Genomic DNA, 26,299 nt, shown 5'->3' on the forward strand with positions numbered 1-26,299 from the left:
CCCAATCGCATGCCGCGATTGCTTAAGGGGGAGTGGTTATTGCTGAACGCAGAGACAAGGCAAGATGAGATGGTTAGTCCAACCTCAGATCCCCCAGATAAGTGCATTCGCTCGCTCGTTCAATAAAAAACACGCTTTCTTTTTCTTTGAAAGGTGACGTGTTAACGAAGCCCCTCATCACCAGCACTCTCTAGTGGAGGCACAGGGGACTGCCACGCCCAGCCAGCCAGGCCGAGACATTGGGAAGAGCCAATCAGAGCGTCCCAGACCCACCGAACACCCTGGACATCAGGTGCGTTCGACATGACCTGACTTCATGCAGCGCTGCAGCCGCCTGCAGGCGGCTGACTTGAAACAGTGAATTCTGGTTAGACTTTTTGTCCGACTTGAGACGGCGCCGACGCTAGGTCACTGTGACGTAGCCATCAAAGTACCGTGAGATCGATTCGAGAACTGCGAATTGACGCGTGTTTTGTAATTATTCTGACACCTTCAGTTTCGCCAACGCTCAAATCCGGACCAAACAGTTTAATTGAATAAAAAATGTGTTGAAGAAAGGGTTTTAGTCCGCCTCTTCACTAACGGAAAGACTAAGTTTAATTATAAATAAAGTAAAGTAAGCAAACAGCGCTTGATCGGCCATGACTGACGTCAACGCAGCAAACCACTAGAAGCTGGAATGTCCGACTTTACAGAGCCGTTTTCAACTCCTCCCCGACTGCAAGCGGCTACTCTCGCCGGTCGTTTCATGCAGCCGCAGTCCATGTCGAACGCACCCATCATCAACCTGACTGTCTGTCACAGTGTGGGAGCGGCTTGTTGTTGCTATGGCACACATGCAGGGTCGTTGGCATGTCTGTCTGTCTGTCTAAAAGCAAGCAGGATGTAGTGCTTCTCAGGTGCAGCTTCACAAGGGTACAGATCCAGTCCACCCCTCCATGGATGTACGTACTGGATACCAGTGTGCTCTTTCAAGGTGTGTGTGTGTGTGATAGTGTGTGTGATAGTGTGTGTGGTACAGTGTGTGTGATAGTGTGTGTGTCCCTACAGTGTTATGACAGTTCCGTCCTCCTCCAGGCTCCGCCCCTCAGGGCCCCTGTCAAGAGGGCTGAGAGACCCCGTGCTGCCATTGGCCCCCAGGCTTCCGTTGGACTTTGCAGGGGCGGGGCCAGCGAAGGGGGCGGGGCCAGTGCGGAGGTTAAGGTGTGGCTCGTAGCGGGGGAGCGAGCGCATGCTGGAGCTGGTGGACACAGCCCCGAGGATGAGGGTGGCCTCTGCCCCGGCCTCTGCCCCGGCCTCGATCACCAGGTCCTCCTCGTCCTCCTCGCTGTCCAGATCCTCCTCCTCGAAGTTCTGAATGATGTGCGTGGGCGTCGTCGCCGCGGCGCCGCCCGAGTAACCGTAGTAACTCGCCCCGCTGTCGGAGGAACGCCCCGAGCTCCCGGACGCCCCACCCCCTCCTCCTCGTACCACGTTGTTGCGCTGGTTGGCCGGCTTCACCGTGACGATGAGGTTGTGGCTGTTGGCGATCATCATGTCGGTCACCTGGTCCAGAGACTTCCCCGCCACCTCGATGCCGTTCACCTCCAGCACCTCGTCGTTCACGGCCAGCAGCCCCGTGCTCTCCGCTAGCCCCCCCGGCACCATCCTGGAGATGAAGATCCCCGGCACCTTCTCCAGGCCCTGGGCCGTGACGCGCACGCTGGAGCCGTCCCGGATGTAGAAGCCTAGCGGCTTCTCCTGCCCGTGCTTGTAGAGCCGCACGCGCCGGTGGCTCTCGGGGAGGATGTCCACGTCGATGATGGAGGAGACGGGACGGAAGTCTCGTGGGAGGCTGATGATGACTGGAGGCTTCTTCCTGCCCACGTCCGGACGCAGGAGCACCGCGGAGAGGACCGTACGCTTCCTGGTCAGGGAGTCAGTACCGAAGGCCGAGTAGTCAGCCTCTTCTGGGGGGGGGGGGGGTGAAGGGAGGAGGAGTGTGGGGGGGGGGGGGGGGGGGAGGGTGAAGGGAGGAGGAGTGGGGGGGGAGAGGGTTAAGGGAGGAGGAGTGGGGGGGGAGTTAGAAGGAAGGAGAAGGGGGGAGAGGAGGGAGGGAGAGTAGGAGTGGGGAGAGAGAGAAAAAGAAGGGAGGACAAACAGGGGAGAGGAGAGGGGGAGAATGGAGGGGTGAATGGGGAGAGAGGGGGAGGGGAAGATGAGAAGAGAGACAAAATACAGTCAAAACACCAGTAAAAAATTTGCATCAGTGTGTCCTCAGTTATATTCTGTACAGTATACTATAATACAGTATAAACTATAAAGTTACTATAATACTGTATTTAAATCATATACAAATGAATAACAAATGTACATGTTATGTGTACCACCACTACAGCCAGATTCGTAATGACAGTCTATTGCATCATCATGTTATTCAAACCCAGCAGTTATGTCGAGTTGTTTCTTTAAGCCTGGGTAACCACCAGCTAGGTCACCATCTCTCTCTATCCTACTTCTCTCTCTCTCCTGTTCTGCCTCCTGTTCTTTCTCTCTCTCCCTCTTTCAACTCTTTGAAATGAATTCCTCAGAGGATTAAAACAAGCACTGCACACTGGGGCACACCTGGACTACAACTCTTATTAGCTAAACTGCTGCACAGCCATTTCTGGACTACAACTCCAAGGGTTCCTGCAATGCTGCGTCACAGTTATGTGATTTAGTCCCAGTTTCCTGTGGTGCAGTGTAGCAAGTGAACACCTGGACCTTGGACTGTCCTCTCACTACAGAGACTAGGACAAAGGTCTGGAGGGAGAGAGAGGGAGAGAGGAAGAGAGAGTACAAGAGAGAGAGAGAGAGAGTGGGAGAGAAAGAGAGAGAGAGTACAAGAGAGAGAAATGTTCTAATGGTTAACCAGCACACAGGTGTTCCCACTGTCCTCCTCCTCTCCTAGACCAACAAGCCTGTTTATCTGGACGGGAGTCTGGACGGGAGTCAGGTGGCTGATGTAAATGTTATCTGTCCCTTCTAGAGTGATTCACATGGCGTGGGTGTGAACATGTGAGATCTGAAAGGCACCACCTCCACCTCTAGCCCCTGCCCCCCTCTCTACCTCTGCCTCCCCTCTCTACCCTCACCCCTGCCCCCCTCTCTACCTCTGCCTACCCTCTCTACCCTCACCCCTGCCCCCCTCTCTACCTCTGCCTGCCCTCTCTACCCTCACCCCTATACCCCCTCTCTACCTCTGCCTCCCCTCTCTACACTCACCCCTGCCCCCCTCTCTACCTCTGCCTGCCCTCTCTACCCTCACCCCTATACCCCCTCTCTGCCTCTGCCTCCCCTCTCTACCCTCACCCCTATACCCCCTCTCTACCTCTGCCTCCCCTCTCTACCCTCACCCCTATACCCCCTCTCTGCCTCTACCTAACCCTTTTTGGGGGGGGGTTTTCCCCACACAGTGAAAGTAGAGGACCTTTTCGAAACATTTTGTCAAAAATATTTTTTTCAACCTTTTAAAAACATGAAAAAAAGTACAAATAATCTAACAATATATGGAACTTTTTAGAAAACTTTGGGAAAACTATTCTTCTTGTTGTATTTTTCCTTGCTCCATGGTAGCTTAGTAGACTAGCTTACGTTTGTTGTGATAACCAGGAAATGAAAAAAGGCACGCAATGACAAGAAATAATATATATCGTGCCAGCCAGGACAGATTCAAACTAAAGAAACGAACCTGGCTTGAAAATGTAAGAAGTAGAAAGTACAGATATTTGTGTAAAAAATTTAAGGAGTGAAAGTAAAAAGTTGTTAGAAAAATAAATAGTGAAGTAAAGTACTGATACCAGAAAAATCGACTTAAGTACAGTAAAGAAGTTTCTTATATACTAGTGCAATAATTGGACCAATACGCTGTTCCTATTGGTCCAGAAGACGTTCTCAAAAGCTAATAAATCCGTTTATATACCTCCTGAAAGTTCGCAGAGGTAAATAAACGTTTTTACGGACATGTACTTCATTACTTCCCATCTCTACACACACACACACATACAAATACATACACACAAATATACAGATATTTACACACACAACATGTATACATGCACACAGATATACACACACAGATACGCTCTTACAGGGCAGTGGAGCAGAGATATAATGACTACATATATCTAGCCTGTCTCCCTCTCTCTCTGTTCTCTCGCCCACCCTCTCTCGCCCTCCTCCCCCCTCCTCCTCGTAAGAGAGAGCTAGCATGACAACGGTCGCCCTCGAGAGCCTGTCATACCACACGCTACAGACATGCTGTTCCACATGACCAAGCACACACACACACACACACACAGGCTCACATACAAGCACACACACACACATTTGTACACGTCTAAATACACACACATATCTTTACAAACTCACAAATACAAGCAAACACACCGACAGATGAGTACACACTCACACACTTTTCCGTGGTTGTAATGAGGTACTGATGAGTCTAGTGTGGTGATGTGAAACCTGAAGCCCATATCAGCATCCCATCTCATTACAGCACAACAGGCTTTCAACCTAATTAGCCCACTGTATATCAGCCTGGGCACACACACACACACACACACATACACCCTCACACACACCCTCACACACGTTCCTGAGATCCCTCTGTGGGTTACTACGGTCGATGTCACATGTGTCAGCTGATCAATACTCCGATTAGAGGGTGTGTGTGTGTGTGCTGTGTGTGTGTCTACCGTATATGTATGTGTGTGTTTGTACTGTGTGTGTGTCTACCGTATATGTATGTGTGTGTTTGTACTGTGTGTGTGTCTACCGTATATGTATGTGTGTGTGTGTACTGTGTGTATGTCTACCGTATACGTATGTGTGTGTGTGTACTGTGTGTGTGTCTACCGTATATGTATGTGTGTGTGTGTACTGTGTGTGTGTCTACCGTATATGTATGTGTGTGTGTGTGCTGTGTGTGTGTCTACCGTATATGTGTGTGTGTGGGGGGGGGCTAACAGCTACAGCAGTGTTTAAATCCCACAGTCATCCGATGCTGAATCACATGCCTTAACATATTACACCCTAACCCTAACGCCATGACACCATTAAAAACTACAACTCCCAGGATCCGTCGTGTTTCCCTGCTGATACAAGCTCTTCTTTACGTGTGTAAATAAGTTAGTCAAGCTTGAGGAATGCCTGGGAGACAGATGTGCAACTGTGTGTGAATGTGTGAGATTGTGAATGACAGTGTGTGTGTACCAGTTAATGATTCATCACATCACCAGGTCTTGGGGGAAGGCCATGGTGGGCGTGGCTTTTAGGGGGCTATTTCACATGTATGTATTTATGTAGATAAATAACATGTATGTATTATGTAACATGTGAGGTAGTAAGTCCTATTGGGACACGCACACCCCATACAGGGGTCATGGATGCGTAGCGTGTAACTCTAGAGTGAAAGGAATCAGTGAGGGGAGGGGGAAGGGAGGAGAGGAGGAGAGGAAGGAGAGAAGGGAGGCAGGTCGTAAGGAAGACCCAGGTCATATTGGCTTGTACTGACCATCCCCTGAAGGGGGAGTTTGAGCTCTTGCCTTCAGGAAGAAGGTGTAGAGTTTCCACCCACAGAACAAAAAGATTTGGGGACTCTTTTGTTTGTTTTGCTATTAGGAGGCTACATTTGCATAAATGAATGGCACTTATTTCTGGGTTTCAACATGAAGTGATCCTTGTACTGTACTGTTGTCTCTGTGGGGGGGCACGTATGCTGTTTATGTAGTATTTATGATGGATAGAATGTGTTTTAATACCTGTCTACAAACAAATTTCCCTTAGTGGGATCAATAAAATGGACGTGACTTGAGGAGAGAAGAGAAGAGAGGAGGAAGGAAAGAACCCATCAACAAGTTACTGGGCTTTAATCCGGCCATATACAGTACAGGGGGGGAGCTGAACCTGCAGCCTCTTGATCTGCAGCCAAATGCTCTAACCACTGAGCTGTGCCTACCAATCAGAGGATGAGCAAGTTCACCTCCTGCTAACCCTGCAGGACGTTCTACATGCAGCAGCTAATGCAAGGACTGTACGTGTGTCTGGATGACTGGAGACTCTCACACACACACATCTGTACGTGTGTCTGGATGACTGGAGACTCTCTCTCACACACACATCTGTACGTGTGTCTGGATGAATGGAGACTCTCACACACACACACATCTGTACGTGTGTCTGGATGACTGGAGACTCTCTCACACACACACACACACACACACATCTGTACGTGTGTCTGGATGACTGGAGACTCTCTCACACACACACACACACACACACATCTGTACGTGTGTCTGGAAGACTGGAGACTCTCTCACACACACACACACACACATCTGTACGTGTGTGTGTGTGACAGACTGAGAGACACTGAGCAGGCTCACATCTCTCTGGTGGTCTGGACAGAGAAGACACACACACACTCATACACACACACACACACACACATCTGAGGAAAGCAGTGCCATGAGGTTCCAGTCACAGAGCAGAGACTGGGAGGGAGGGAATGTGTGTGTGTTTGTGTGTGTGTGTGTATATAAGTATGTGCAAGTGTGTGTGTGTGCGCAAGTGTGTGTGTCAGAGTGTGTGTGGAGCATCATGAATGAGCGAGGAGAGGGTGGGAGAAGGAGGGTGAAAAAGACTTTAAACTGAATTCCTGGAGTGTTTCTATTCTGGGAGCAGAGAGCGTAGCTGCCGAGCACCGAGCTGATTAAACACATCTTAACACTGATAGCAAAGAAGGGGGGAGAGAGAGAGCGGGGGGGGGGGGGGGAGAGCAGGGAGGGTGATGACGGAGAGAGCACAGTGGAGGTGAGAGAAAGGTTAAAAAAAGAGGAGGAAGCGAGAGAAAGTGGAAAATAGACAGAGGGAGGGAGGGAGGTAGAGAGGTAGAGAGGGAGGGAGGGGAGATGGGGTGGTAAGGCAAAGGTGGAGTTTAGAGCAGACTTTGTTGTTCAATGTGAAGGAGGACAGAAGAAAAGGAGAGGAGACAGTAAATGAAACCTTGGACCTCCATTATCCCTTTTATTATGTGTGCATATTTGTGTGTGTGGTGAGTCTTCCTTCCCTTGCCCAGTATCATTTTAGTGTGCAGCAATTCATGTTCCATTCCTGCTGACTTGGTCCTCTCTCTCCTCTCCTCTCCTCTCCTCTCCTCTCCTCTCTCCTCTTCCTTTCTCCTCCTCTCTCCTCTCTCTCTCCTCTCTCTCTCTCCTCCTCCTCCTCCTCCTCCTCCTCTTCTTCCTCCTCCTCCTCTCTCCTCTCCTCTCTCCTCCGCTCTCCTCCGCTCTCCTCCGCTCTCCTCCGCTCTCCTCTCCTCTTCCTCCTCTCTCCTCTCCTCTCTCTCCTCATCTCCTCTCTCCTCATCTCCTCTCTCCTCATCTCCTCCTCCTCTCTCTCCTCTCTCTCCTCTCGCTCCCCTCTCTCCTCTCTCTCCTCCTCCTCTCCTTCTCCTCTCCTCCTCTCCTCTTCTTCTTAGGCTGGGGATCGGGGGGAGGTGGGGGAGGACAGAGAGAGTCCTAGCTTGAGCCTGGCCATTCTGTCACTCAGTCTCTTCAGAGCTCTCACTGGAGAACACACTGAACTCACTGCACCTCTCTCCATCTCTCTCTCCCTCTCTCCTCCTCTCTCCATTGCCCTCTCTCCTCCTCTCCTCTCCTCTCCTCTCTCCTCTCTCTCTATCCATCTCTCCTCTCTCCTGCTTAAACCCTGGAAGACAACGCATCATGCACAGTTAGAGGCTGGTTACCAAGGTTACCCTTCATAAACACCATCCGTTAGAGGCCGGTTACCAAGGTTACCCTTTATAAACACCATCCGTTAGAGGCCGGTTACCAAGGTTACCCTTCATAAACACCATCCGTTAGAGGCTGGTTACCAAGGTTACCCTTCATAAACACCATCCGTTAGAGGCTGGTTACCAAGGTTACAAATATCATACCTCACATATCCATATTAACTGTACATCAATATCTTAACTTCCCATCAGCGCTGCTGGCAGAATCCTGTTTCGTTACGTTAGACTAGACAAGCACGAGGCTGGGCCTGCCTCTAATATGGCTGTGTGTGTGTGGTGTGTGTGTGTGGTGTGTGTGTGGTGTGTGTGAGGTGTGTGGTGTGTGTGTGGTGTGTGGTGTGTGTGAGGTGTGTGGTGTGTGTGTGGTGTGTGGTGTGTGTGTGGTGTGTGGTGTGTGTGTGGTGTGTGTGAGTGTGTGTGTGTCTGTGAGTGTGTGAGTGTGTGTGTGTGAGTGTGTGCGTGTGAGCAGCTTGCTAATGTAAACAGGCTGGAATGTGTGATGGTGTAGTGTTGAAGGTGTTGTGCTGTGTTCATATTTAGATAACTGGAGCCGCCCCCCCCCCCCCCCCCCCCCCCCCCTGGTTCCGGTCAAGCCCAGCTAGACCAGGCAGGCCCAGGCTCCAGGGTGGTGGACGTCCGGGACTGCTGTCCTGTCTAATCTACCCAGCAGAGGTGATCAGAGCCTGGGCACATTCCACCCAGCCTCCCCCTCCTCCTCCTCTCCTCCAGCCAGGGCCTCATTCTGCCTCCACTCTGCATTCCTCCCTCACTAATAGTCCTCCCCATACCCCTACTCCTCCCTCTCTTTCTCTCATTACATCTCTGTCTACACACCACATTCCTCCCTCCCTCGCTCTCCTCTCTCTCTCCTTCCCTCTCCTCCCATTTTCTCTCTCCTGCTGTAGTTCTCTCTCTCTCCTGCAGTAGTTCTCTCTCTCTCCTGCTGTAGTTCTCTCTCCTGCTGTAGTTCTCTCTCTCTCCTGCTGTAGTTCTCTCTCTCTCCTGCTGTAGTTCTCTCTCTCTCCTGCTGTAGTTCTGCCTCCATAAAGCTTCCCTTCTGTTCTTCCTCTTGCTCCACAGCACCTCTTTTCCATCTCCCCTCCCTCCCTCCCTCCCTCCCTCCCTCCCTCCCTCCCTCCCTCCCTCCCTCCCTCCCTCCCTCCCTCCCTCCCCTCTCCCCCTCCCCCTCTCCCTCCTCCCTCCTCCCTCCTCCCTCCTCCCTCCTCCCTCCTCCCTCCTCCTCCTCCTCCTCCCTCTCTCCCCAGGTCTCCAGCTGAGTGTTATCATGCTCTGCTGGGTGGGAGGTCTGTACTGCTCTTCAATCCTCTACTGTGATTGGTCTAGACTGGGTTATGTTCTTTGATCCTCTACCGTGATTGGTCTAGACTGGGTAATGTTCTTCAGTCCTCTATATTTTGATTGGTCAGACCGGCTGTTGTACTTGGATATTGGTCAGAGAGCAGTTCCAGAGAGAGAGAAGGAGAGAGAGACACAGAGGGATCATTTGTGAGTTATTCATCACCCTCCTCCTGTCTGTTTCTTAACTGAAACCAGGAGAGAGGTGACGTCATGAGGAACACACACACACACACATTCACTTATACAGTGTGTGTGTGTGTGTGTGTGTGGCTGCAGTGGACCTCACGTAGCAGCATGTCGCTGGGACCCTATTAATCCTCCTGACTAAGTAGCTTAGTGTCTCCAGGTCATCTGTTCCAGTCAGACAGCTTAACAGCCTGCCCCCTACTCCTGCCCCCTGCCCCCTACTCCTACCCCCTGCCCCCTACTCCTACCCCTTGCCCCCTACTCCTACCCCCTGCCCCTACCCCCTGCCCCTACCCCCTGCCCCCTACTCCTACCCCCTGCTCCCTACTCCTACCCCCTTCCCCCTACTCCTACCCCCTGCTCCTACCCCCTGCCCCCTACTCCTACCCCCTGCTCCTACCCCCTGCTCCTACCCCCTGCTCCCTGCCCCCTGCTCCCTACCCCCTGCTCCCTACCCCCTACTACTACCCCCTGCTCCTACCCCCTGCTCCTACCCCCTGCTCCCTGCTCCTACCCCCTGCCCCCTACTCCTACCCCCTGCCCCCTACACCCTGCTCCTACCCACTGCCCCCTACTCCTACCCCCTGCCCCCTACACCCTGCTCCTACCCCCTGCCCCCTACTCCTACCCCCTGCCCTGCACTTAACCCTGTCCGTCCCCCACAAACACACAGCCCTGCCCCCCCAGTCACAGCCCTGCCCCCCCAGTCACAGCCCTGCCCCCCCAGTCACAGCCCTGCCCCCCAAGTCAGAGCCCACTTCATTCAACAAGTCTCAGCCAGCTCTTCAGCAGACAAAGACTGGTGGTTCACAGACGACTCTAAACACCAAGACCCGCCCCAGCTCCCAAACACACACCGCTCTAGTACCAACACCAGTAAGGATGATCATTTGGCCTGGTACAGTACCAGTAAGGATGATCATTTGGCCTGGTACAGTACCAGTAAGGATGATCATTTGGCCTGGTACAGTACCAGTAAGGATGATCATTTGGCCTGGTACAGTACCAGTAAGGATGATCATTTGGCCTGGTACAGTACCAGTAAGGATGATCATTTGGCCTGGTACAGTACCAGTAAGGATGATCATTTGGCCTGGTACAGTACCAGTAAGGATGATCATTTGGCCTGGTACAGTACCAGTAAGGATGATCATTTGGCCTGGTACACAGTTTTTTAAAAGCATTCCCCAGGAGAGGATTGGAGGTAGGATGTCATTGTGTGTTTACACAACAACCACCATCATGTTTCTGTTAACACTCAACAACAGGGAGTCAGATGGCTGAGCGGTTAGGGAATCAGGCTACTAATCAGAAGGTTGCCGATCGATTCTGGCTGTGCAAAAATGACGTTGTGTCCTTGGAAAAGGCACTTACATTTAGTCATTTAGCAGACGCTCTTATCCAGAGCGACTTACAGTAAGTACAGGGACATTCCCCCGAAGCAAGTAGGGTGTCGGGAATCGAATAGGCAACCTTATGATTACGAGCCCGATTCCCTAACCGCTCAGCCATCTGACTCCCCGCTCCCCGCTCCCACTTCCCCCTCTTTGCCTCGGGGGGGAATGTCCCTGTACTTACTGTAAGTCTCTCTGGATAAGAGAGTCTGCTAAATGACTAAATGTAACACAACTCAACCAGACTATCACACCCTAGGGTCATATCTCTCTCACACACACACACACACACACACACACACACACACACACATACTGGTTATTGTACCCATGTGAGGACCTTGACTCAGACCCCACGAAGTGAGGGCCACCCTATCTGGAGGAGCAGGGAGCCTGAAAAAATATATTTTAGCACTAGGTGGCTCTCACGAGGCCAGAAGTCACCTCAAAATCACCATACACTCGTAAGAAAAAATATGTGCACAGACCCGCCGGTGTGAGGACCACTGGTTACTACTCTGTTACTAGGTAGATTTTAGATCACATGACTTTTCTTTTGTCCACCACCGGATCGCCATTTTTGGTATATGCCGCTCATATACTGACTATGGCTTTCACTTTAGTTGTCGACAAACCAATTTGCACGAGTTTAAATTAAACGATTTAATGTAAAAGCAGATTGTGGTGTATGGGTTTTAATGGACTTATTTTGATTATGTATTTTAACTACCGAACTATTACAGATGCGTTAGCAATTTTCGCATGAAATTATTTAGGTCACGTACGCACACAAGCACAAAGATTATTTAAACAACGCCGAATGCAAATCTATTTAACTACCTGTGTAATTAGGCAGGTTAATACAGTAAAGTCACTCACAAAATAACTGATACCTGCTAAAAAATATATTGACTTACCAATACGGCAGACACATGTTGGCAATCTTCTTTAAGATCTTGCAGTCTTTTAGAGCGTTAAACCGGTATAAAAAAAAAAGATCTACAGTATTCATATCTCCTGACGTCAGTTAACAACGAGTTAGCTAGCACAAGGAAACTGGTTAATTATTTAGCTTACAGCAATCCTGGCCACGACCAATCAATGAAGTATGAATGAAATCCATAAACTATAAAAATGTTGGCCATATTAGTAAATTAGCAGAGGGGTTGATAACCCAAAATAATTCATTATAATCAGAATCAGAAACCGGTTTATTTCCAAGTTGCCTACGTTTTCACATACAATAAATTATATTTGGTGCTGTTGGTGCAGACAAACACAGTAGTTATATAAAGATTGATAAAAGATAAAAATTGTTAGTGGATAAATGAGTGGTTCTCAACTGCCTTTTTGTGTGTATGTTGGTGTGTTTCCCAATTACCATTTGCAGTTACATATAAAATGAATCCGATGTCCATTAGTCAAGAGAAATGTTAGATAGAAAAGAGGATACAGTAAATACAGTAGATAAGGAGTTTGGTGTAATACAATATCCTTAAAACACCTGTCTTCATTCAATTAATACGTCACAGATATTAGGTGACTGAGGGAGCAATCAGACAGGCAGTTAGGTAGTCAGACATTCAGGTAATCAAGAGTCCAGAGCAGTCAGGTGGTCATATCTGACCTGGGAGGTGAGGGGACAGCAAGCCTTGTATAGCTAGTACAATGACGGTCAGGCTTCCGCACTTGATAGAACAATAAGAGATCTGTCATGTCCTCGAGGTGTGAAGGTCCTCGAGGGTGGGCAGATTGCAGCCGATCACCTTCTCAGCAGTGCGGATGATACGCTGCAGTCTGCTCTTGTTCTTGGCAGCAGCGTACCAGACGGTGATGGAGGAGGTGAGGCTGGACTCAATGATGGCTGTGTAGAAGTGCACCATCATTGTCTTTGGCAGGTTGAATTTCTTCAGCTGCCGCAGGAATGACAAGAGCAGACTGCAGCGTATCAACCGAGCTGCTGAGAAGGTGATCGGCTGCAATGTGCCTACCCTCGAGGACCTACACACCTGGTGATAAATCTTGCCTATAGGGCGCCAAATGTGCTAGGACCGGCACTGCCTGTGTGGTTCTATGCTGGCCTGTGTGGTTCTGCAATTTTGACATGAAATTATTTAACCTAGGTCACGTACGCGTACAAATATTATTTCAACAACGTAGAATGCAAATGTATTTATCTACTTATGTTGGCAAATGTATTTCATACCTCGCTGTTTACATCTTGCAGAGGGCTAAACCGCAACAAAAACAACTCTACAGTACGCTATTCATAACACCTGACGAGTTGGCTAGCACAAGGGATCTAGTTATTTAGCTTATAGTATCCTACATGTTTTGACATTATTTTGTAAACCTGGTTTATTCTAGTGGGGAGCATTGCTCCACCTGTCCCGAATGAGGTACTATTTTAGGTAAATCAAGTATGGTTTGTGGTGATGTTGGTGCAAACACAGTAGTTAAAGATAGACTAGTATTGCCAAGTATTAAGCATACATATGCATCCAGACCCCCCAGCACTACAGCCTGCCTGCTGTATGAAAATTCTAGGCATTGAAACACCCTAACCGTCCCAGCAAACATTCTTGCTGGAAAACTCACCACCAGCTTCCACCTAGATGACCGACATGCTCTGTGGATAATGGACTTTACCAACTGGTCAGTGCTGGTCAACACCTTCTTTGACCTCCAACACACTTGAAATCAGACAGTTCAGAGATCCCAAGGAATCTTAAGGCATGCCACGTGTTCAGTCTTTCCTGGCTGTCCTTGTCAATATGTATAAAATATATTAGAAAGGTGAGGGTTTCAGTTGACAAACTGTATCTTTATTAGAACTCCAACTTATGTCATACCTGTATGTCCAAAGCTTGGATGAACAAGGGGGGCATCATGACATTTAATGAGCAAACGTAGTTGGATCAGTAGTCAACATTTAAAACAAAACAATGAGGACCCCAATGCTCCCCATCCCCTTACTAACCCCTCTTTAGCCCCTAACTAACATTTTTAGCTTAAACTAAACATTTAACTTAGTGGTTCCCAACCCTGGTCCTCAGGGCACCCCTGTCCTGCATGCTTTAGATGTTTCCCTGCTCCAACACACCTAATTCAAATGAATGGGTTGTTATCCAGCTCTGCAGAAGCCTGCTTTTGACCATTCATTTTAATCAGGTGTGTTGGTGCAGGGAAACATCTAAAACATGCAGGACAGGGGTGCCCTGAGGACCAGGGTTGGGAACCACTGATCTAACTAACCACCCTCATCCATTAACTCCATCTTATTTCTTGTCTTTTAATCCTGCTTCATCACGAGCCATTTTTTTCTTGATGCTTTGAATAGAATTGTGAAGGTAATTTTTTACATCTTTCCAAGATCTTCTGTGGAGGGTAGGCTCTTTATTGAGGCATGCCATGCACTCAGTCTTCCCTGGTACTCTTTGTAAAGTTATGTATTTCCCCAAGTGCTGAAAAACTGCATCCCTTTCTTCTGGTCTCCAGGGCATCTTTTGACCTTTCACAGCTACTACAGAAGGGACAACAAAAATGAATACAAAGTAAATTATGTAACTGTTTAATGGAGTGCTTAGCGCCTTTACAACTCTCACTATGGATGTCTCGAAATTGCCTCAAACTTACCGGGCTCTTCATTTGCAACAGTGGAGGAAGTTCTGGGTCGTTTCTTTGGTGGGACAGCACACTCTGGAATCAGCTTACTCTCTGTTTCTGAAAAACATTCAAGCACACAATTATTTAACTGTTTAATGGTGTGCTTAGCGCCTTTACAACTCTCACTATGGATGTCTTGAAATCGCCTCAAACTTACCGGGATCTTCATTTGCAACAGTGGAGGAAGTTCTGGGTCGTTTCTTTGGTGGAACGGCAGTCTTTGGAATCAGCTTACTCTCTGTGTCTGAAACATTTAAGCACACAAACTAATGTTTTAATCAAACAATATAAACAGCCATCTAAACAAATTTGATGGTCAATGTGCCAAGATTTCCAACAAATATGTATAATGGCATACCAGTCTCATCATCTGCATCAAAATCCCAGGTGGGGGAGGAGCTGATGGTAAGAACTGTGAAACAAGCAAGATATGATATAAGTTATGACACTTTCATCCTCCCAATTTTGACTGCATACAATCCCACAAGCCAATGTGTTATGCTCCAACATCTGTAGTTACAGGTTGGTTAACCTTGTAGCCTCAGAGGATCATGGCTTACCTTTCTCGTCATTGTCTGGAATACTGTCTGTGGCATCTTCTCGTCTCTGAAGAACCCTGCTTTCTGTGTCTGAAAAATGTAATTTGTTTAGTAAACCAATTAATTAATTAATTAGTATAAGGGAATATATCAAGTTTACACACCAGTTGTGTTGACAGAGATTTCATCAAGAGATTTCCCCTTGTATGTGTGTGTCCCCTGCTCAATGGCCATCAGAACTCTGCTCATTTTGGCAAGTTGAAGAGTGTTTTCGGTCATGCGGTAGTACTCTCGATGGACACGTATGTCATGGCCCATGAACTTTGCAACCTGGTCCATTTCATTGTCTTTTAAATTCATAATCTGGCAAAGTGTAGCAACATGTTTTCTCAGTTTGGTGGACCTGAGTCTCTCTGGGTGAGCCGCTTTGCAAGCATCTGCAAACTTGCGCAGGCAGTCTGCGCCTCTGATAGGAGTCTGCGCCTCGACTCTGGCAAACACATAAGGGTTGTCTTCTGGCACACCAACGTCAGATCGATACTTGATAAGTAAGTCAAGTGATGCAGTCACTCTTTTGGTGAGGAGGACAGGTACTTTGCGACCTCTTTTCCCCCTTATCTCTAGCCGTGTGAACTGTTCACTTAGTTCTTGCTCTAACTTTGAGAGGCTCTGGTAGACATCAGCATTAAGTGGAGCCCTGTTTCTGTTCTGATAGGTCTGCATCAGTAACTTTGATGCCTCCCCTTCACGTCTCCGATTGAAGAGTATAACCTGTGCAAGCAGACTCTCACAAAGAACCTTCCAGGCTGTTGGACTAGGTGCCTCAGCCAGTTGTTCTTTTGATTTGTCTTCCAAAGCCTTGAGGTGTTTTTGGAGTAGGACTACATCTTCTGTCAGCGGAATCATGTCATCTTTGTTCCATTTCTTCTCTTCTAGGTTAGTCCTGGCACGTTTGGAGACATACACACTCCAGTAAGTTTCGATCAACTTGATGAAGTTTGCTGCATCCTTTTCAGACGCAGAATCTTCCTGCTGCACACTTTCACCCACTATTATTTCAGCCACCCTCTTCAACGAATATCCCAGCTTGCAGGCCAGTGATGGAATATTGAAACTCCTCTTTTGTTTTAAATATCCACAAACGTTTAGGGCTGCTGATACAGCCAACTTGAATCTAGCTGGAACACAGACCTCCCTTAGAGTTTTGACACTTGGATCTATTCTTTTGACAGCAAGGATGAATCTACCCAACTCCCTCATTTTTTGAGCACAGTATCCAAGTTGACTTTCCTCGTGCGTGTCATACATGAGTTCTGCATATGTACAGATCAAGGGGTCCGACTTCAACTCCATAGAGACCAAATCAATTCGCATTTTGTCTGTAACCCTTCTGCTTTCTTCGGAAGCATGACTTCCGTTCGGAATGAGGCAGGTTGCTGAAGCTTGTACTCTCTCCCTTTTGGAAGACTTTGCTTCTGGTCTTAATTTACATTTTTTCTGGTGCTTCCAAAGGTCATTTTTAACAAATAAAGCTAAACAGTATTTGCATGGCAGGTACTTGCTTGGTGATACATCATGTGTGGGCTGCCTCCATGTTACAAGCTCTCCATCACATCGTTTTAGTACTTCTACATTGTGGTGATAGTCACCTTTGTTTCTGATTTTTTCAAGCAAAAGTAGACGTTGTTTGGAGCCCTTTGAGAAACAGATTGCGCGACTTACTTCTAGTTCCTTATTGTGTTTCCTTTCAAGGTGTCTTGCTATTTTGCTTTGAGGCTTAAAGCAGTAGATACAGTAATGTTTTTTGTCCCATTTTCTTCTTCCCCCCTCTTTACTGCACTTCTTAACATATAATAATGACTCACCATTATCCACAGTCACTCCCATGTCACAGAGTTCCATGGGAGTGACTGGAGCTGATTTTAGTGGGGCCTCAGACAGGCTTCCCTCTGGCTGCTTTGAGGTGGCGGCTGGCTGCTTTACGGCGCTGGCTGGCTGCTTTACGGCGCTGGCTGGCTTCTTTGAGGCGCAGGCTGGCTTCTTTGAGGCGCTGGCTGGCTTCTTTGAGGCGCTGGCTGGCTGCTTTGAGGCGCTGGCTGGCTGCTTTGAGGCGCTGGCTGGCTGCTTTGAGGCGCTGGCTGGCTGCTTTGAGGCGCTGGCAAGCTTTTTTAAAGGGGATGCACATGAGTCCTCCGAAGTGCTTTCCTCCGGCAAATATTCTGAGGCACTGCATTCCGTATTACTCTCTACATACTTAGGGTCCTTTAAAAAATAAAAACAAAAAATTATGTTATATATATATATACATACACACAGCACAATATCTGTTATTATATTGGTATATTAAATGACTGCATTACAGTTAACCTCTTGTCACTTGGCAGGTGCATGCTTTCCCCTATCTACTTTCTCTCAACTTGACTGAGTTAGATTTATGTAGCGATTGAGAGGGATATAATGGAGGTTTTGTGTGGATCTAAAATATCTAGCCTACAGAAAAACAATGGTTACCTTTTCTCGGGTTTTCCTTGACTCCATGACCTATTCAAAACGAAATGAAGAGTTTAACTAAATACGTAGCATCTGAAATAGCAAATGGATCAATTTTAAAACGAGTTTACGGTACACACTCTCTGGATAACGTTAAATGATCCAATGTAGCCTAATCACCGAGTGGCTATCAAAATGGCCTAACGTGCGTCATGTGCGGCCTTTACTAAAGCTCGAATCACGACGCATAAAGGATGCATTTTAGACAAATTATATAAATAAATGTAAATATCATCATTTATACACTCAGCATTTGTTGCTATACATTGAACCAAACCAAATACTACAATATTATTAGCGTGACTGCTAGCATTGGTTTTACGGAAAACTCCACGTGCGTCATCGCTGTTTGATCTTTTCTCCTAAATACTTTGCTAATATGCATCTTTGGAAAGTTAAATTTTTTCATCCATTGGAATAATCTTTGGTAAATGTGGATTTTAATCACACGCCATCGAATTTAATCATTTTTTTACAAGCAATCAACTTTTTATCAAGCATCAGCCTACTCTAACTTACCGGGATCGGAGCTTGAGTCTGAATGGCAGAAGCTCCGCTGTTATGACGATTTTATGGATTGTTCTACTGCATATTCACGAGGCCAATTGTAGTTGCTAATATTTGTATACAATAAATAAATTTAAAAAAAACGTGCTTACCTTTTTTAGTAATTTCTGTGTAGATTCTTGATCCGTAGTACGGTTCATGTACTTGTAATTTTGGAAACTTATTTCACATTTAGCGTGATGCAAACGAAGTTGATGCAGTCGCCAATGGAAAGTATCCATGTTGATCCAGAAACACGTTGACAAACACTGCTTATTTAAATATCTAGATGCATAAATGTACGTGGACATGTGTTCGTGCCCGAGTAGAACGGTTACCCATAACTAAATGTCTTAAAGATGAATACATGTTCTGATAAAATGTTATAAATATTTAATAGCACATCAGATTTGAGAACGTTATTTCGATTTGCTTGCCAATATCAGGTGATTGGTAGTGGATTAATGAGTGGTTCTCAACTGCCTTTTTGTGCTTATGTTGGTGTGCTTCTCAAATACCATTTGTAGTTACATATTATATGAAACTGACCATGTAAAATGTCCATTAGTCAAGAGAAATGTTAGCTAGAAAATAAAATACTGTACATACAGTAGATAAGGAATTTGGTGTAATACAATATCCTTAAACACCTGTCTTCATTCAAGGAATAAATCACAGGTATTATGTGGCTGAGGGAGCAATCAGACAAGCAGTTATGTAGTCAGACATTCAGGTAATCAAGAGTCCAGAGCAGTCAGGTGGTCATATCTGACCTGGGAGGTGAGGGGACAGCAAGCCTTGTATAGCTAGTACAATGACGGTCAGGCTTCCGCACTTGATAGAACAATAAGAGATCTGTCATGTCCTCGAGGTGTGAAGGTCCTCGAGGGTGGGCAGATTGCAGCCGATCACCTTCTCAGCAGTGCGGATGATACGCTGCAGTCTGCTCTTGTCCTTGGCAGTGGCAGCAGCGTACCAGACGGTGATGGAGGAGGTGAGGATGGACTCAATGATGGCTGTGTAGAAGTGCACCATCATTGTCTTTGGCAGGTTGAATTTCTTCAGCTTCCGCAGGAATGACAAGAGCAGACTGCAGCGTATCAACCGAGCTGCTGAAAAGGTGATCGGCTGCAATGTGCCTACCCTCGAGGACCTACACACCTGGTGATAAATCTTGCCTATAGGGCGCCAATAGTGCTAGGACCGGCACTGCCTGTGTGGTTCTATGCTGGCCTATGTGGTTCTGTCCTGGCCTGTGTGGCTGACTGTACAAGCCTGTGTGGTTTGGTTCTGGCCTGTGTGGCTGACTGTACTGCCCTGTGTGGTTCTGTTCTGGCCTGTGTGGTTCTGTACTGCCCTGCGTGGTTCTGTTCTGGCCTGTGTGGTTCTGTTCTGGCCTGTGTGGTTCTGTTCTGGCCTGTGTGGTTCTGTTCTGGCCTGTGTGGCTGACTGTACTGCCCTGCGTGGTTTTGTTCTGGCCTGTGTGGCTGACTGCTGGTGTGGACCTCCATCAAAACAACAATGGATCACTATCTGCTACTCCCAAACCGGGCACACAGGTTTGACCAGGAGAGCACAGGACCACAAGTAACTGACTATTACAATCTTAGTGTGTTGCATGGGCTGATTCACTTAACTATAAAGTAATTAAAACAAAATAATAATATATCTTAAAGTGACCAAAACGCGTTTTCCATCAACAATCCTTAAAACAGTTTTCCTGCCTAAATTGCCCTCTCTGATTTGAGTCCTCTGACTTACACACACCACTGACCACCTGTCATAAGCTTTGCCACTCAGAACCTAGTGGGGGAGGGGTGAGTGAGTTGTGCTGTGCTGGAAGCCAAATCAAATGTATGAAACTGCCACTTACCAACCTCTCCTAAGGCAACACAATATGCATCCTTAGGTCTCCCAACTTTAATGACTGTCACAAATGTGTATCTGATTATGTTAGGAGAATATTCAAAGTGGTTAATTAATCTATACCAAATACATTGCACGCAATTAAATCATTGCATAGACTATGCAATGCAAAGTGTGGCTGAATATCAGATTAAAAGTTTTGTCAGAAGTCTGGAAAATCTCACGAACAAGCTAAAAGTAGTATTATAAAAAAAAAAAATCCTAAATAGAATTTAAAAAAAATCTGAGTAATCTTAATAAATCTCTGTCAAGATTTCGGATCGCAGTCAGTGAGTGCAGAGCAGTGGGGGTGGGGGAGGGGTATCAGGATACGAGCGTCTGCTAATTGACTAAATGTATCGTTTTCAAACTGTCACTTCACAACCACTCTCCAAAAGCAACACAATATGCAGCCTTATGTCTCCCAGCTTTTATGACTTGCACACAAACACAACTGTTTATCTGTTTATGTTACGAGACTATTCAAAGTGGGCAATTAATTAATTAATCCATACCAAATAGATTTCATGCAATTACATAATTTCATAGACTATGCAATGCAAAGTTTGGCTGAATATCAGATAAAAAGTTTCATCATAAGTCTGGAAAATCTCATGAACAAGCTAAAAGTAGTATTATTTATTTAAAAAAATCCTATATAGAATTTATTTACATAATGTAAAAAAATCCGAGTAAACTTAATAAGTCTCTGTCAAGATTTCAGATCGCATTCAGTGAGTGCAGAGCAGTGGGGGTGGGGGAGGGGTATCTGGATAAGAGCGTCTGCTAATTGACTAAATGTATCGTTTTTAAACTGCCACTTCACAACCACTCTCCCAAGGCCACACATTATGCAGCCTTATGTCTCCCATATTTTATGACTGGCACACAAATGTTTATGTTAGGAGACTATTCAAAGTGTGCAATTAATTAATCTATACCAAATACAATGACATAATTGCATAGACTATGCAATGCAAAGTTTGGCTGAATATCAATTTCAAAACCTTTTCCTTAATATGTACGTATAGAATTCATCAACATATGTAAAACAATCAGAGTGAGCATGATATGTCTGTCAATAAGTCAGATCGCGAGTGCAGTGCATGGCAGAGGGGGTGGGGCGTCGTTTTCAAACTGCCACTCTCCCAACTGCGCTTCGTGCTTCGCGGAGAGATTGACAGACAGAAATGTGGGCAATAGTTGCAGCAATCTTATAATCCATCAAATGGTGTGGGAAAAGGCGAAACTTACAAAGAGGGGCAATGCAAATGTGCGCACACATTGAATTATTTGACCTGATGCACATCATAATGAAACTAAAGCCGAATCATTTTCGCAAATTTAGAAATCTTAATTGGCCCCAAAATGAGGATTATTATTGGTCCCAAAATGAGGACTTAAAAATGTTTTTCAAAAATGTAAAGCCAAAATCGCCATTGATTTTATAAACTTTATGTTTGGCCTAGATTGTAATAAACATTGAACTAGCAGCCCTTTTACTTTTTTCCCCAAGCTCAAATATAATATGTGAGACATTTAGTAACTGATATACAAGTTAATCCAGGTCTATGTATTGCATTTGGGTTCCCAAATGAAGCAAAAGCAGGTGGCCACATCCTTCCTCTCCCTTGGTCACGTGGTAAAAAAATTCTAGCCAATCAGAAAAATAGCCCTGATTCAGAAACCAATCAAAAAAGGTGTGCAACTCAATGGGAAAATCCGAATGCAACACCAAGCCTGGCCTACAGGGGTGCACTAGAGCATAGAGCCAAAACACAGTTTTTGACGGACTACCACATAGGTGAGGACTTTTGGTGAAATTTGCAGAGATGGATGCCTATGGTCATAGGGGGTCTGTGTAAGAGTTTGAAGCGATTTGGTTGTGAGGACCAGCCAAAATGTCCTCACAAAGAAAAATGTCCTCACTTTAAAGGTCTGTTGTCAGGTTGTGGTCCTCACAAGTATAGTATTACAAACACACACACACACACACACACACACACACACACACACACACACACAGTAGGCTTTAATACATGAGAGTGCACACCCCTTATGTTGACAGTAGGTTTCAGTACATGAATGACAGGCTGATCTTACACTCACAGTAACATTCAGGGTACCATGTGTGCAGCTGGCCTAATGCCAAACCTATCCAACCTGCCTCCTCTCCTCCCCTGTAAGGAGAGGATACACAACAGCTTCTCAGGTGGAAGGAGCAGGGTGGTGTTTTATAAACAGCCGCCTTCCTGTAGACACAGTGAGGGTTTAGTCAGCCTGTAAATGTGGGAGTCAGGTGGCTGAGCGGTGAGGGAGTCGGGCTAGTAATCCGAAGGTTGCCAGTTCGATTCCCGGTCATGCCAACTGACGTTGTGTCCTTGGGCAAGGCACTTCACCCTGCTTGCCTCGGGGGAATGTCCCTGTACTTACTGTAAGTCGCTCTGGATAAGAGCGTCTGCTAAATGACTAAATGTAAATGTAAATGTGACGCGGGCCAGATCAAAGATCCTCCATCTTTCACTTTCAGTATGACCCTAAAACACACCTAGAGGCGTATGCAGGGGAAACTATATCCATCTAGCTTCCTGAGTTCATGTAGAATGGGAAGATAAACAACACACTTTTGAAGGAGAATTTAGCGAATGAAAATTCCTGGAAACATTCAACCCTGGAGAAAACCACGGAGGTTTATCCTGCATGCTCCGCGCCCGATGACAGACTACCCAACCTCCTCCTGATCTGTCTACAGGATGTTCCCTCAACACCCCCACAGCCAGGTACAGATACTGCATGTAGCACGTACAGCCAGGTACAGATACTGCATGCAGCACGTACAGCCAGGTACAGATACTGCATGCAGCACGTACAGCCAGGTACAGATACTGCATGTAGCACGTACAGCAGGGGACCAACGAGAGGAAGACTACAGGTCTGTGTTTTGGAAGTTAGAGGAAAGGAACAGTCTGTCGTCATCAGGCACTGTGCAAAGTAACCACATCTCAGCTACCAGGCTACAATAACATCCCAACTTCAGTCTTACATAGTACAGTGCTACATATACAAAATAATAATATCAATAATGCCTTCATTTAGCAAGTGCTTTTATGCTATGCTCCGCACAGGGGGAATTTCATCCTGCAAACTCCTGATTTGGGGGTCATAGTCAAAAAGTCATATTCTTTAACCACTGAGCTACACCTTCCTTCTGCTGAGCAACGATCGCTCTGGCCCCCCCTGGCTATCTTTAGAGCAGGGCAAGGTGCTGGGGACTGGTTTGGATCGGGGCCTGGTTTTGTAGTAAGGGTTTAAGGTTACGGGGGTGAGGTTAAGAGGTCCACTGTCTGATATGGAACGGGGCCGACTTTGTCAACACAGGGCACTGAACCGGCACCAGCATAACGCTGCAGACCAAGGAACATGAACGCCCCGGTAGGGCGTAGGCCCAGGTTAGGAACCAGTCCACCTCCTAGAGATCAACGTTAAGGGCCCAAGCCCAGGCATGGTGCGGGTCCTCACCTTTCCTCTGCAGGAACAGCCTGAGCAGCGGCGTGGCGGTGGAGATGGCCTTGTGGTAGTTGTCGTCATTGTTGATGGGCAGCAGGTCTCCGTGCACATCTGCGTAGCCCACCAGCAGCTCTGCGTTGGGGATGCGATGGACATGCTGCAGCAGGCCGTAGAACTCATCGAACCGGCCAGGCTTGGACCGGTCCAGGGAGAACCGGCGGAACTCGGCTCCGAACTGGGAACACGCAAACAAGGCCGGGGTCAGGGGTCAATGCACGCACACACTTGTTTGAATCATATATTTGTATAGGAACTCGCTTACACACACACACACACACACACTTTCTCAAACGTGAACACAAATATCAGACAGACAGTTTCAGTCACACTGATTTCCTACAGGAACAACCACTGCCATTAACCAGGTGACACATTCCAAGCGTCACGGAACAAATGATGTCACAATTATGAATGTGTGCGTGTGAATACACTAGGCACAAGTACAGTTTGTGTTACGTGTATGAAAATGAGCTTTGGGCGTGTTTACAGAAGATGCACCTGTGTGTGTATGTATGTGTGTGTGTGTGTGAGAGAGAGAGACTGAGAAAGACAGAGAGAGAGACAGAGTGAGAGAGAGAGACAGCGAGAGAGAGAGACAGCGAGAGAGAGACAGCGAGAGAGAGAGAGAGAGAGAGAGAGAGAGAGAGAGAGCTCCTGTGTCCAACAGTTGTACAATCTATTCAGCTGTGGCCATGGTGACCAGACTGGTGTTTTTGTAGTCCAAACAGAAGATCTTGCCTCACAAACACATTTTATTGTTCATGCAGGTTTGAGAGCAGTGGTAAAAGTAGTGGTAGTCTCCCTGTTGGAAGCCTCTTGTGACTTTATGAAGGCACAGCGACCATTGGTGTTGTGGTAACCTCATACTGCAACCACAACGGGTCATTAGTTGTGTTAATGTTATTCCGCCCGCGCAAAAAAAACAAAAACTTATCTTCAAGCGAACAGCAACACTAACTTTGTCGTCGTTACAATTTCTGACCGCTTCTGTCAAACTAATCATGTTAGGCCTATGTTGTGTCCATCGATTTGGTAATTTCAAATTTGACACCACTGTGTCGGTCATCTCGGTTTCTCTGAAAAAACTGCGCATGCAGGTGAGTAAGCAGGGGCATCCAATGCGGAACTAACCCCGGACCAGCAATCTGCCGCCCCGGTGACACCTGTCACCTGTGAACGGCACCGTCAACAACAAAAGAACGGTGACTTGTTCCTATCTGCGAGAGAGCGAGCAAGCTAGGCCAACCGACTTCCAACAACACAGAAAGACCCCGTCATACAAACGTTGTCTAGCGTTGCTATATTCTCAAACGAATCATTCAAAACATATTAATTTTGCTATTTGGCACAAATGTTGCGTTTGTTTCCCAAACCGGCGTCCTGGCATCCACTGGTTGACGTTACTGTAGCTGACTACATCTGACGAGTTTAGCTAGTAAAGTAAACTCTCCCGGGTGCCTGCTAGCTCTCCAGCAGGAGAGAAATGGTCTAATTTACGACAGCGCAACTCGCTAACAAGCCACTTAGCTCCATTTGTTTAGCAAACAGTCCAACAGTCCGCATACACACCGGGAGCTTGTCGACGGTGACATTTGCGTTTGTCACGTCATATTACGGTATAACGCCAATAAATTAAATGTTGCTTAAAAACCCACCTTACTCTTCACCTCCACGGCGCTCAGACTTCGGTTGCTCGGTACTCGGTGATTTTTGTTCATCTTTCGCTAGCAGGACCCCGCCGCGCCACAGCACACACTTGCCCTCTCCGGGGCTGCCCTCCGGTCCGCCTCGAGCTCCCCTTTATCCAAAATGATACCGACAGTTAATCCAGTTGTCTGGATGTCCTCGTGAGGCACGGCGGTGTTCTGCTTCTCGTCGTCCTGCCCGATGAATGCGACAGCGCCAGCCAGCCAGACTTCGGTAAACTTATCTAGTTCTCGTCACATCGCCAGTAGCGGCTCTCCCCCTTCAACGGGCTGACCTGCCCGTCGCGGTGACGCCTTACGCACCCAGGAAACTGCTCCTGACCGGCCTCGTCCTCGTTCCCACACGCGCGCTCCCGCTCGTGTCTGAATGCAAAATAAAATTATTCATTCTCGAGGTTAGGTGAAGTTATTTACCTAGGGCGTAACTGTTATTTAAACTTTTACAAAACCGACGCATATGTTGGTGGATTGTGCTTCGTGTGCGCACGCAGGAGAACGAGAGATGACGAGACAGAAATATAATGAGTCAGAAATATATTTAAAATAAACCAGTTGTAATGACTTCCTATAAATTGTCCTTGTTCATAACATCCATATCTCAGTGTTTATCTGATAATACATCTTTACCTAAATTCACCTGACCTGGTTGCCTACAACAGCACACTGTACAGTGTGTTATAAAATACCACCTCCGTGTGGCCAGTTAGTGCTATGGCGGATTTCTGACATTCTGAGGAGACGGTTTGTTGACAGTGCACGTGGACGCTAGAATAAACTCAATACTATTTATTTATAATTTGTGCAAGGAGCTTAACTGTTGGTTTCATGATTCATGACAGTTGTTCGAGTACTGTAAAGTACAGTCAATATAATAGTAATACATTGTATGTAAAGCGCCTTTCTTGCACTCAATGTAACAGATTCGAGTAGAGTAGAATAGCGCTTTTATTCCAAGCGACGTGCAACAAGTAGTGCCTAGCGCTTACTGTAGCAAGGACACAACGTCATTTGGCACACTACCGGGAATCGAACTGGCAACCTTCAGAATACTAGCCCGAT

The 26,299-nt window shown here is 46.9% G+C and overlaps 1 protein-coding gene across 1 annotated transcript; it reads right to left on the reverse strand.

Annotated features, from left to right (window-relative positions):
- Positions 1–506: 506 nt before the first annotated feature.
- On the reverse strand, positions 507–25,487 carry pard6b (par-6 partitioning defective 6 homolog beta (C. elegans)). Its single transcript, XM_067240834.1, has 3 exons — positions 25,190–25,487; positions 23,487–23,709; positions 507–1,949 (listed from the first exon to the last, which is right to left on the reverse strand). Exons 1-3 carry the CDS (start codon positions 25,250–25,252, stop codon positions 1,045–1,047), a joined length of 1,191 nt encoding a protein of 396 aa, XP_067096935.1. The 5' UTR covers positions 25,253–25,487; the 3' UTR covers positions 507–1,044.
- Between the last annotated feature and the right edge of the window lie 812 nt (positions 25,488–26,299).

The sequence above is a fragment of the Osmerus mordax genome, chromosome 7 (genome assembly GCF_038355195.1).
Source record: "Osmerus mordax isolate fOsmMor3 chromosome 7, fOsmMor3.pri, whole genome shotgun sequence".
In the NCBI taxonomy this organism is placed as follows: domain Eukaryota; kingdom Metazoa; phylum Chordata; class Actinopteri; order Osmeriformes; family Osmeridae; genus Osmerus; species Osmerus mordax.

Bases quoted from the DNA above. Each gene is read 5' to 3' on its own strand.
- pard6b (XM_067240834.1), bottom strand. From the start codon at position 25,252: ATGAACAAAAATCACCGAGTACCGAGCAACCGAAGTCTGAGCGCCGTG. The intron at 23,710-25,189 runs GTGGGTTTTTAA...GCGTGTTCCCAG, and splicing joins CCGTGGAGGTGAAGAGTAAG to TTCGGAGCCGAGTTCCGCCG. The intron at 1,950-23,486 runs GTGAGGACCCGC...CCCCCCCCCCAG, and splicing joins GCTGTTCCTGCAGAGGAAAG to AAGAGGCTGACTACTCGGCC.